We start from the raw sequence: 13,520 nt of genomic DNA on the forward strand, positions 1-13,520 counted from the left end.
GCAAAAACCAACCAACCGGGAGTTACTGCAGTATTACTTTAGTGCCCAATATTACAACTTCCAGAAACAGTATATCATTGTCACTTACAATGTTAATGAAAAAAATGCAATACAATGTTTAAATGCTCATAATACAAGAGGTTTATAATAGTGAAAGCACTCGTAATGAGATGTGTACGTTTGAAACTAGGTTGTAATAACCTTGTATTAATACATTAATACCCATTCTCCGCCTCAAACAAGCGTCAAGAAAGCCAAGAATCTTCCAGAATGGGTGTGTAAACAAGCACAGCGTTTAAACGGATGTTATTGTGTTTATAAACGGACTGCGTGAATCATGTAAATAAAGCGGCTTGTGTGACTGCAGCTGCGCATGCGCGTTAGGAATGGGCGGATCGATTTAGAAGTATCGAGACTTTTGTATCGAGTTGTAGGATATCGAGTATCGACCATAGCCCTTTTTATACTAGTGATTCTATTATTTATTTAACAGAGAAATTAATGCGTATCATTATCTGCAGTTATTTTACACTAAATAACCATTTAACAATGGCATTTATTTATATTGATTTGTGACTAAATTAGAGAACGATTGATAATAGAAAGAAAATTGAATTGCTGGAATTGTTGTTAAAATGCTAAACAAAAACAGAAGGGTGATAATTTGCAGTTTAGGCCTATTAAATGTTTAAAATGATGGATTATTATAGACTATACATAATTTAATGTTAATAATGCGAAATGGCTATAATTACAGATTTTATCCTCAGAAATGGCAATAGACCTTATTGCCGCTAGCAGCATCTTTGATTTTTAATGGGAATGAAAGTGTCAGTTTGCCATATATTGTTATATTACACTCAAAAAAATAATTGTAACATTTATGCATTTCAATTTCACAACAAAATTCCATCCTATTGAATTAAGTAATCCGTAATAAATTAATAAAAAACTAAATATTTTAAGTTTCATTAATTTAAGGCCTGGGTATCTCAGCGAGTATTGACACTGACTATCACCCCTGGAGTCATGAGTTTGAATTCAGGGTGTGCTGAGTGACTCCAGCCAGGTCTCCTAAGCAACCAAATTGGCCCGGTTGCTAGGGAGGGTAGAGTCACATGGGGTAACCTCCTCATGGTTGCTACAATGTGGTTCTCACTCTCAGTGGGGCGTGTGGTGAGTTGTGCGTGGATGCCGCGGAGAATAGCGTGAAGCCTCCACACGCGCTACATCTCCGTGGTAACGTGCTCAACAAGTCATGTGATAAGATGCGCGGATTGACGGTCTCAGACGTGGAGGCAACTGAGATTCGTCCTCCACCACCCGGATTGAGGCGAGTCACTACACCACCATGAGGACTTAGAGTGCATTGGGAATTGGGCATTCCAAATTGGGAGCAAAAGGTGAAAAAAAAAAAGTTACATTAATTTAATTTTGTTAAACATTACACAATTCAATTTGAGAATTTTGTTATGAAATTGAAATGTGTAAATCTTTAAAATAGGCTAAAATAATACTTAACTGAACATTAGTTCACTAACGGTCGTCAAAAGTTTGGACTCAATTGACTGAATCTTTCTTATAATATTAAAAAGCTCAATTTCAATTAACTGCTCAAAATTAGTTTTCTAGACAATATAAAGTGTGCCTACATATTAATTTAGTCAAAAAAACTAAAATATTAATTAATGAATTTTAATCACACCATAATTCCCATACTTCCATTTATGTTATTGCATAGTTTTGATGGCTTTACTATTATTTTAAAATGCGACAAAATGAAAATAATAAAGACTGAGTAGGTGTGTCCAAACTGCTGTGTGCTATAGTAAAGTAAAAGTTTATTGTAAAGTGTTGCCAGGCGTTTTAAAGTTCAACTCTGTCCTGGTAATGTGAGATGTCCCATGCAAAGAGTACAGAATGTTCAAGCCAGTCTGCAATCATTTCCCAAACAAATGAGCTCTCTTAAGACTGACCTGAGCTCATAAGCACACGATTAGAGAGCTCTCTAATATAGTCTTTAGAAATATTTACGAGAATTAATTCATAATCTGCAGGTTACGCCTCTGAACAAATACATTTGTAAAACAATAAACAACAAAAGCTGCTTTCTGCGGTTTACACACCTGTAACCTCTGCCACAGAACTTGAACCCAATATCTGAGTTTAATATCTGCAGTTTTAAAGTGTCTCTGTTGGTGAGTTAACGTGCACCATGAAGGTAAGAGTTCAGTCTTTGTGAGGATTTGTCATGTCATTATTGCGCGGCTCATCAGTACTGTACATCAGCGCTGGGAGAGGCTCATAATAAAGAGTCACAACTGAAGAAACGAATACAAGACATGAGGGAGAGAAAGAGAGGTAGAGAATGATTCACGTTCCTTTTTTAACATATGTTGCTGGTTTGTGAATCAATGGCTCGAATGAATAACAGCTTTGATGAGAATAAACTTCTAAAGTTCAGCTTTAGTTTAATATGTGGTATGTTGTATTATTTGGACCTGTCAAAGCTTCCAACTTGACTTTGTCTGCTAGTTATATTTATTAGTTAACTGAAACATTGTAATATGAAATGATCTGTAATTTCAAATGTTTCATTGCATAACCAGGAGAACGACATCATTTGGGATGGTACTTGTGAATTTTGGCTGTGCATAATAACTTAATTCAATGCATTTGTACAGCATGTTTCACAATACATATTGTTCCAAAGCAGCTTTACAAACAATAGTGCCTTCCATACTCCCTAGTGAGCAAATCAAAGGAAAAAAACTCCTTAAGATGTAAAATAGACGAAGAAGAAACCTGAACCCAGATTCAACCTCGAGCCAACAGAGATTTAAACAGAGCATGCTGTATATACATTCACCAATGTTATTTTGAAAAAATGTAATCTTGTCACATAGTATTCATTTGTCAATTAAATATAAAGATTAGAATGAAATTGTAGTAAAATTGGAGTCCTTGTTGAAATGCAATAATTTAATGTTAATGTTACTTGATGGGATAATTTCACTGGACTCTTTTAACAGATGAGTCACGGTTGCCGTACCGACGATTACATAAAGTGTGCTGTGATTGTGTCTGAAGGTGTGTGTGTGTGTGGGAGTGTTTCATCCAAACGCACACACAATGGTGTCTTTTAGATCTGTCTCTATATATTCGCACATCACTTCATGTTCAATAATGTGAAGCTTTACACTATAGAATTGAAATGAATGCAGATATTTATGTGTTGTCTAATTAGTGTGAAGTAATGACTCTTGGGATGTTTGCTGTTGCTGTGTGTTGTGTTAAATGAGTATCTGTTGTTGTGTTGTAGTATACTTCTGGGAGGACAACTGTGTGCTAAAGAGGATAGCATTTACAATAGACTTGCTTACATATGTTAGCCAACAGTGGCTAAAATGTGTGAATGTCATTGCTTTATATGCAGATTTCTTTTAGCAAGTGTCATTTAATGTAAAGAAACAGAGCATAAGCACACACTTTTTAAGCCGAACTTTTGGCAAAAATACGTTTTTAGGTTTGAAATATAACCCAGCATGTGAATGAAGATGCCACTGAGCGTGTTTATACTAGAGGTAGACGATATATCGGTTTAACAGATTAATCGGTGCCGATAGTTGCGCTTTAGAACTATAGGCTATCGGCAAAAATCTATGTTATTGTTATACCGTATAACAGCGGCTCCTAGAGGTGAAATAAAAACAGATAGTGACTCCTTATGGGGATTTGTTATATCTGTCTCCAACTGCATATCTTGTGAATAATAATAAAAACAAACTTAATATGGTGAAATACATATACACATAAATACATATACATCTGGTGTTAAATACCTTAATACAGAGTATTGTAATGGACCCAAATCTCCATCATTTAAAAATAAAAATCACCAGTGTGTTTTAGGCTTATTTATAGTTAAAAGTTGCACGTTATGCACCAAACCTCATATTTGTTTCGGGTTATTATTGTTATCATTATTTTTCTTATTTTCTTATTTTGCTTAAACAGTTAAACTGCACTGAGGATTGTCTACTTTTTGGACTCTTGTAGCTTCTGTGTAAGGAAAGACTAAGAAAATTCTATAAATATATATATTTTTAAAAATATCGGCCGATTAATCTGTTATCAGCCTTTTCCTACACCTTAGTTATCGGTATCGGCAAAATCCATCATCGGTCAACCCCTAGTTTACATGCACGGTCTTAACCCAATTATGCTTAACGGAATATTCCGTGTTTAATAAAAGTTAAGCTCAATCGTCACGTCAACAATATTGATTACTACACAAATTTATTTAGACTCATCCCTCCTTTTCTTTAAAAAATAAAATAAAAATAAAATATGGGTGACATCGTAATGCCAGTAAACCCTGTTATCGATTTGATCACAATAAAATAATGTAGAACAGAGATAAAATAATCAAGGGACGGCTCAGTTATTTTTTGTGGTAATCAACATTATGCCACCAATGCTGTCGATTGAGCTTAACTTGTACTGAACCTGGAATATTCCTTTCCAATAATCAGCCAATTGGCACATTTATCGCACAATGCTGATTATTCTGAAATGGCCAGATATTGCCAGATTAATCCGCCTGGCCATTATATTGCTCTATCACTCGTGCACTGGCCATTTTGCCATGCAAGTTTGAAGAAATTCCCGATTCTTGTGGCTCTGTATTGTTTTTTGTAGATTAAAAGAATGTTAGATGATTATAATCATTTGAACCCTTCTCCTTTTCATTCTCCGTGTCAGCAGAGAAGCGAGACTCCATGCGGGTTTCTGTTCATGGTGACTCCATGTTCTCCTCCATCACTGGCTTCATCTCCGACCCGCGTTTCCGATTCCGATGGCGGGCCATCACCTTGGCAACCCTGCTGGCGTTGGGCCTACTTCTATACCTGCACCAAACATCAACAGACACGGGCGACTCCAGCTCAGACAGCAGAGGGAACGTCCAGCGATCATGGCGTCCCGCCCGGGATGTCTCAGGCATGATGGCCGCTGCTGAATCAGTCGGGTCACGTTACAATGACACGTACCCGCTCAGCCCTCCGGAACACACGGCGGACGGGATCCGATACCGGATTGGAGTCATAGCGGACTTGGACACAAACTCACGTGGTAAAAAGGACAACACGTGGTTTAGTTACCTGAAACGGGGCCACCTGCTGGTGTCTGAGAGCGGTGACAGCGTATCCGTTGAGTGGGATCCGGAGACAGTGATGCTGGAAAGCCATCTGTCAGAGAAGGGGCGAGGCATGGAGCTCTCAGAGCTGGTGGTGTTTAACGGGCACCTGTACAGCGTGGACGATCGAACGGGTGTGGTGTACCATATAGAGGGAAACAGAGCCGTGCCTTGGGTCATTCTGCCTGATGGAGACGGCAGCGTATCTAAAGGTAAATTCAATTTCAGTCAATCTTATTGAGAACAATGTACAGACTCATCAGTCTGAGCAATTACATTCTGTTTGCACTTAAAATCAACATGAAATCAGAACTGATCCTGTTTACTACCAAATATGTCAATTCTGTCATCATTTACTCACAAACCCTTGTGACTTTTATTTCTACCGAAACATACTCTACGCGATTTCACATGTTGTGCAAATAGTCTAATTCAAGTATGCGTTGCATTCTCAGCGTTGCCACAAGGGGCGCTATAGCGAGATTAGTATGAACTGTCTGCTTTTACAGAAAGTTTTCTCTTTTAACTCAACTATTGTCATGGTGGTGCAACAGTTTGAAGAGAATATTGCTGAGCAAGTAAATTAAAGTCAAAATATTTCTAGCAATTTACCTGAATAATAACACATCCAGTTTAATGGCAAAGATGTTTGAAGGAACTCTGTCACCCCCTTGAGTAGTGAGGTTTGTTCCCGTCATGGTAACACATGAGTGCACGTTAAGCATGTTTAACCGGACTGTGCATTTGCAACACTGTGGCCAAGCACTCACATCTGTGCTCACTTGTGTAGCAGGGGCGAGGCCAGAAATCTCCAAATGAGTGGACCTTGGTGAAACAGGGTGGACCTCTATTCTGTGCCTAATTTAATTGTGAATATAATGAAGCACGCCCCTTTCCTCAGCCTTTATGAGTCAATATTCGCACATTTACCTAATACTTAGGATAGTTTCATAATTACATGTACAATAACAATATATATATATATATATATATATATTTTTTTACAATTATTAAGTTTATTATTAGAAATATATCTTAATAGGTCATATTGATGCAATTGTAATGGGGTTGTCTCTGCGTTGTGTTGAATAAAGCACTCGATTGACACCATCTCACGCCTTTGGTGGATTTGATTCTGTTTAAACACATTGAAAAGCAGCGTTCAGTCCCAGTAATCACACTCACGCATGTTCCACCACAACCACTCTCTCGGCTGGCGCAAATCTTAATGACCCAACCGGAACCAGTTCGCTACACAGCACCAGCCAATGGGTGGAGAGGGCAGCTTAAATATAATTAAAGGGCCACACACAAAATTAAGTAAAGTGGAAGCAACTTTCTGACCCTGTTACACAAATAAAAATGAAATAATGAGATATTGCAATAAACATTATTTTTAGACACTTTTCAGTCCTCCTGCTTTTCACAGGTGTTGGCTGGGTTTCCCAAAGCACTAAGAAGAATGTTAGTAGCACTTAAGTAGTACTTAATCTCAATGGTGCTTTTCCCAAAAGCATCGTTATCTAAGTAAAAACGTTTGTAAATTAATGAGAGCTTTGAAAAACTCCAAAGTCCATTAAATGCAACTTAAATGTAACTTTCTCGCATCTTTCACAGATCATCAGAGACAAAGGGACATTGAATAAATTATATTAATATATTTTGATCATTGGAAAGCAATTGTACACTGTTTTAGATGATAAAAAGTGTGGGAAGAAAATCACATAGAAATCAACTGGCAGTCTCCACAGTCTGCACATGCAAAGTGATAGGTCTAAATTAGGTCTAAAGATAAATCTAAATTTACATAACACATAATACAGTATAATGCTTTATTGGCCTTATTTGATAATCATAACTATGATAGCAATAGAAAGATTATCTTATTAAACAGATTTCTTTAGACATATGTGAGTAACGTGACCCTGCAGTTTAAAACTTAAATAAATAAATAAAATACGTTTATCAAAGGAGGTTAGAGTGAATGTGCAATGAGAGATTCCCTTCCTTTTGTTTAGAAAGGTCTATGAGTAGTTCAGTACTGATGTCTGTTATTTTAATCCTGTTCTTTGTGCATCTGTTCGGTTTCCAGGCAAAGAAACAACACAGGCTATATGAGATCCCCTTATAATGATGTGATGCTCATCGGATACTTTCACATTACATGCACTCCTTGCGTCACTTTTATTAATCTCTATAAGCTGAGCAAACATCTGAAACCCTGTCTTACCAAAGCCCTAATTAATTATTTAATTGAATTCTGTAGTAGTTAATACATTTCAGTGCCTCAACAAGGTTACAGAAACCTCCATGTTTGTTAGTATTTCCACATTATTTTCATTTTGAGAAGACAAACACCTGGAGATATTTGCCAAAGTGATCAGCACCTTTAGACCGGACAGCTCCTGTAACGAAGCACTTAAGCTCAACTTTATAATGAGTGATCTATGTGCTGGTTTGGGAAACAGAAGTTACTCCATCGTGAAATAAAGAACAACATCAGTTAAGATGATCGTAAAGGCTTAAGTTGCAGCGTTATTGGGAAACCCAGCATTGGCTATTGCCCCAAAGATCGAATCTTTAAAATCTCACAACTCTTCTTTGGCTTACATTCTGGGCTTCGTGGAGCTGCTGCAATGTCGCAACATATCTTTTGATTAGTAGTCTTTGTAAAGTAAGAGGTTTGGTGAAAAACGCGAGTGAATAAGTGTGATGCGAGTGATGTTCTATTTTTATTTTTTTTCTCCCCAATTTGGAATGCCCAATTCCCAATGCGCTGTAAGTCCTCGTGGTGGCGTAGTGACTCACCTCAATCCGGTTGGCAGAGGATGAATCTCAGTTCCCTCCACGTCTGAGACCGGCATCTTATCACGTGACTTGTTGAGTGCGTTACCGCGGAGACCTAGCATGTGTGGAGGCTTCACGCTATTCTCCGCAGCATCCACGCACAACTCACCACGCGCCCCACCGAGAGTGAGAACCACATTATAGCGACCACGAGGAGGTTACTCCATGTGACACTACCCTCCCTAGCAACTGGGCCAATTTGGTTGCTTAGGAGACCTGGCTGGAGTCACTCAGCACACCCTGGATTCAAACTCACGACTCCAGGTGTGGTAGTCAGTTTCAGTACTCGCTGAGATACCTAGGCCCCCTCAGATGTCCTATTTAACAGCTGTCCTACAGAGTTGGGGAATGTTATATTTAATTGGAGGCTAAAAAGTAGACAAGCACAAGAAACTTCTTGTTCAAGAACAATTTCTGAGGTTGCAACTACTGAATTATGACACATATAACAATTCACCTGTCGTCCCAATGTCCTTGCATCCTGAGATGGTCTGAGATCATATTCAGCGTTCTCATAGATGACACTACTCCTGCAAATTGGTACCAGATTATGAACAGGGAAGAAATAGTGAGAACTCATCATATGCGCATTGACGGCTTCTCTTTCGTCTGTTTTCTGAAATATGATCAAGTGTGCTTCTTCCAACGCGTGTATTTGTGTCTAACAGCGTTTCTTGTCATTTGTCACTCTGAGAAGTCTTAAAGGTCGCTTGCCACACAGTTGATGGTAAATGACGAGCAAAATTACCCACTCCCACGTCAAATAACAATAATAATAATAAAGTGAGACAAAGCGTGGATACATTATCATGGTGCTCAACGCAGTAAGTGGATCTGTTTACATATAGAGCTGTGCTGTGCAGAGAACATGAGCGACTCGTTAAGAAGCGCCGCAGCCCATTTCAGTTCACCATAATCATATCAAACTTTCTATTTGAAATAAAAAAAACTATATTTATAACAGGAATATGATGATTATCTTGCATGTGAGCTGTTTTAAATGTGACAAAATGCATTTTCTTTTTATTTGCAAACTGTTTTTATATTCCTGCAGTTTTGATTGGGTGGACCAGTGCCACTCTGGCCCTTATGTGGCCTCGCGCCTGGTATCGGCCTTTAATCTCAGTCACCATTGACTTTCATTGTATAAAAAAAAGATCACAGCTGGGTATTGGATTTCATTCAGATTTCCAGATTTTATGGTCTCAATTTCATTAGATTACAGTTTGATTTTATTCAAATCCAATTAATTAGGGTATGTTACAGTTATATTGTCCTTTTTTCTTATGTATGAAAGCAGTTTAACTATTCTCTATACCAAAGTCGATATCACAACAAAATAATAATAAGGCCTAATGAGTTAACATGGTTTCGAGTTTTAAAGTTATATTTAAGAAAACTGTCAGAAATAAAACAAGAACAAAGAAACAAATTACAAGCAAAGAACAAATAAATAAAAGAAAACAAAGATAGAAATTAAGCAAACAGTGCTTTAAGTGTTAACCAGCAGAATCAAGTATTCAAGTAAACATTCATTGATATTGAAAAAAGTAATGAAATGCAACATAAAACTACTTAAATTTCTTGTCTTCTTCACTGTATGATTATAATACATTAATACTGTAATAATTGTTTTCTTTATATAGTTATATAAATCATCAGCCTCACAACACTGGATTAATTGATTCATCTGTAAAGCGACTGATGTTATCCAGTCCATTAGGATGCATATCTCAAGTCCAGTATTTTGATACAAATACACTTTCCACATTCACCTTAGACATAAATACCTGTGTTTACATTAATAACCAAAACAGGCATTTTCACAGAATTTTGAAGTGTATTTTACCGTGTAGGCGTGAATCCGCATCACACACGCACACACATTAATCATCTGTCAGTCAAATATCACGCGGGAGCCCAAGCGAGGAAATAGAGAGTGATTTTTAAGGTTCTCGTGTAGTGTGTCTCTCTGTCTTCTCTCTTTCCCCTTTGTCCTGTTAATGAGATGAGATCTACCACCGGTTGTCTTGCGATCTACTGGTCGACTGAGATTGATGTAAAGAGCACTTAAGAGTAAAAGATCGATCTTGTGATTGTAAGAATCCATATCGGGATCGTTCAAATGAAGATCAGGATTAATCAGAAACTTGTTTTATTTATACCCAGCCCTAAGAAAAGATGCAATGAAAGTGACACATTCCTGGCCTTACTGGGAATGTTATGAAGGCTATAGCAATAATAGCAAAACATATGGAAATATTTTAATGTGAAATGTCTTTAAAACACAAAAGGACACTGACTTGCACTAACTGAATAATACAACCATATGAAAGTTCAGTTCCAAAATATTCTGTTTTTTTGTTTGTTTGTTTATTTTCAAATGTAGGTAACACTTTTCAATAAGGTTTTATTTCTTAACATTACTAAACAACATTAGTTAACATGAACTAACAATGAACAATACTTTTACAGTATTTATTAATATTAATGTTAATTTCAACATACCGTATATTAATACAAAAGTTGTATAGGTTAACTACATATGAACTAACAATGAACAATTGTATTTTTATTAACTAACATTAACAAAGATTAATAAATGTAGTAAAAAATATATTGTTAATAGTTTGTTCATGATACCTAATGTATTAACTAATGATAACGAATGGAAGCTTATTGTAAAATGTTACCCAAATTTATTATTTGACAGGTATTATTTTCCCCATTATATTTCGCTTTGCAAATTCACCTCTAAAATTTCAGTAGTTAAAATTCGGTTGGAATTTCAACTTTGTACATCCAAGCAGCATTGCAGGAAAAGCAGTAGAGTGCCGATGCACAATCTTCACTACTAGACGGTGCAATCGGTGTTGATGAAGATCAATAGGAGAGCAATTGGGAGAGGACCTCACCAAATAAACCTTTATCACCAGAGCCATTTCTAGGCATAGGCGAACTATATAGGGGTGGGGGGCGCCGATGTGTAAGCCCCTGTATCCCACCCCTAGTGCCGCCCATGCATGCAACAGCACATAACAAAGGCTGTCTGTGGTATTACAAAGCAAGATGTTTCAATACTGGCATATTGTCTTACTATGTGCTGAAATTCTGAACTTTATCATCACCAACTAAGTGTATACTGGTACTTTCAGTGCAGCCCTGCTGTCAGTGATTGGCTGCTCTTTGACCTTTGACACTTCATTCCAGGTTTCAAGGCGGAGTGGATGGCCGTAAAGGATGAGCGTTTGTACGTCGGTGGTCTTGGGAAGGAATGGACAACTATCACCGGCGAGTTTGTCAACAACAACCCGGAGTGGGTGAAGGTGGTCGGTTTCCATGGTGACGTGGAGCACGAGAACTGGGTTTCGCATTATAACGCACTCAAGACAGCAGCCGGAATCAAACCACCAGGTGAGTGAACAGGATTTATTCTATATTGAACTTGCATTCGCAACAAACAAACAAACCAAGTGTTTATCTACTCCTAATGTTTAAAAAAACATTTAATACACACATACATAAAGTTTGATATCTCTCTCTGTCTCGTTTTCATCTCAGGTTATCTCATTCATGAGTCGGGTGTGTGGAGTGAGCGTCTTCAGCGGTGGTTCTTCCTCCCTCGCCGCGCGAGTTCTGAACGCTACGACGAAACCGCAGACGAACATCGCGGCACAAACCTCGTTCTGAGCTGCTCGTCTGATTTCAGTCAGATCTCTGTGTCACATGTCGGCCCATTAAAACCCACGCTCGGATTCTCCTCATTTAAATTCATCCCCGACACGGACGATCAGATTGTAGTAGCGCTCAAATCTGAGGAGGACGGGGGGCAGATCGCCACTTACATAACGGCCTTCACGCTGGACGGGCATGTACTTCTGCCTGAAACGAAGATCGGAGACATTAAATATGAGGGACTGGAGTTTATATAGATCAGAAGGTGAATGATTGGTCAATGCAGGATGACACAACTGCCAATGGGAGTGTGTGGGTTTCAATGCAAGACTGACCTTCAGTGGTGCAAAATATTTTGGGAAAACAGCAGAAAGGTGACAAATACAAGTCATGTGAGATCGTATCATGTATGTCATTTCAGGGTTTCCACTGTCTTTGAAAACAGACTTTTAAAACCTGGAAAAGTCATGGAATCAACATAAAGTGGACATTTCGATAGTGAATATAGATTTTTTTGTGTTATGTTCAACTCTAAAATATTACTCTTTCTGAGTGCAATGATTTAAAAAAAAAAAAATATATATATATATATATATACACACACAGTACTGTGCAAAAGTTTTAGGACATTACTTATGAAAAATGTTGCATAGTGAGGATGTCTTCAAAAATAATGACATAAATAGTTTTCATTTATCAATTAACATCATACAAAGTCCAGTAAACATAAAAAAGCTAAATCAATATTCGGTGCGACCACCTTTGCCTTTAAAACAGCCCCAATTCTCCTAGATACACCTGGACACAGTTTCTCTTGGTTGTTGGCAGATAGGATGTTCCAAGTTTCTTGGAGAATTCACCACAGTTCTTCTATCTGTTTAATCTGTCTCAATTGCTTCTGTCTCTTTATGTAATCTCAGACTGACTCGATGTTCAGTGGGGGGCTCTGTGGGGGTCATGACATCTGTTGCAGGGCTCCCTGTTCTTCTATCTATTTAATCTGTCTCGATTGCTTCTGTCTCTTTATGTAATCTCAGACTGACTCGATGTTCAGTGGGGGGCTCTGTGGGGGCCATGACATCTGTTGCAGGGCTCCCTGTTCTTCTATCTATTTAGGCTGTCTCAATTGCTTCTGTCTCTTTATGTAATCTCAGACTGACTCGATGTTCAGTGGGGGCTCTGTGGGGACCATGACATCTGTTGCAGGGCTCCCTGTTCTTCTATCTATTTAATCTGTCTCAATTGCTTCTGTCTCTTTATGTAATCTCAGACTGACACGATGTTCAGTGGGGGCTCTGTGGGGGCCATGACATCTGTTGCAGGGCTCCCTGTTCTTCTATCTATTTAGGCTGTCTCAATTGCTTCTGTCTCTTTATGTAATCTCAGACTGACACGATGTTCAGTGGGGGGTTCTGTGGGGGCCATGGCATCCATTGCAGGGCTCCCTGTTCTTCTATTCTAATCTATTTGCAAAAATGGGAGTCTAAAATATATATTTCCTATTGACACACTAAAGCTGAAGCATCTTATATGCCTAAGACTTTTGCACAGTACTGTGTATATATATATATATATATATATAAGTAGAACTTTTATGAATGACGGATGTTGTAATTCTGCAGAGTTCTGCAAGCGCAGATTTCATCTGGTCCTGCCGGATACCCATGATGCAATGGTGAAAATACAGAACAAGCACTAATGGAAAGAAGGCATTGAAATAGTGGCCAGTATATTTTCAGCGTTGTTTGTGTGCACTCTCTGCAGACAGTGTCCATCACAAAGCGAAACGCAATATGGTGGA

The 13,520-nt window shown here is 38.1% G+C and overlaps 1 protein-coding gene across 2 annotated transcripts in view; it reads left to right on the plus strand.

The window, feature by feature from the left end:
• Nucleotides 1–13,427, plus strand: part of LOC127428122 (soluble calcium-activated nucleotidase 1-like) — a 13,712-nt gene extending 285 nt beyond the window's left edge. Inside the window, exons 2-4 of one of the 2 annotated variants that reach the window (XM_051676223.1) lie at nucleotides 4,765–5,409; nucleotides 11,255–11,458; nucleotides 11,606–13,427. In XM_051676223.1, the coding sequence (XP_051532183.1) occupies nucleotides 4,782–5,409; nucleotides 11,255–11,458; nucleotides 11,606–11,976 (1,203 nt within the window). In that variant the 5' untranslated portion in view covers nucleotides 4,765–4,781 and the 3' untranslated portion in view covers nucleotides 11,977–13,427. The remainder of the gene's footprint in view (nucleotides 1–4,764; nucleotides 5,410–11,254; nucleotides 11,459–11,605) is intronic. The other variant, XM_051676222.1, reaches the window with a different exon arrangement.
• The last annotated feature ends 93 nt before the right edge of the window (nucleotides 13,428–13,520 follow it).

Source organism: Myxocyprinus asiaticus, chromosome 37, assembly GCF_019703515.2.
Source record: "Myxocyprinus asiaticus isolate MX2 ecotype Aquarium Trade chromosome 37, UBuf_Myxa_2, whole genome shotgun sequence".
Classification (NCBI taxonomy): domain Eukaryota; kingdom Metazoa; phylum Chordata; class Actinopteri; order Cypriniformes; family Catostomidae; genus Myxocyprinus; species Myxocyprinus asiaticus.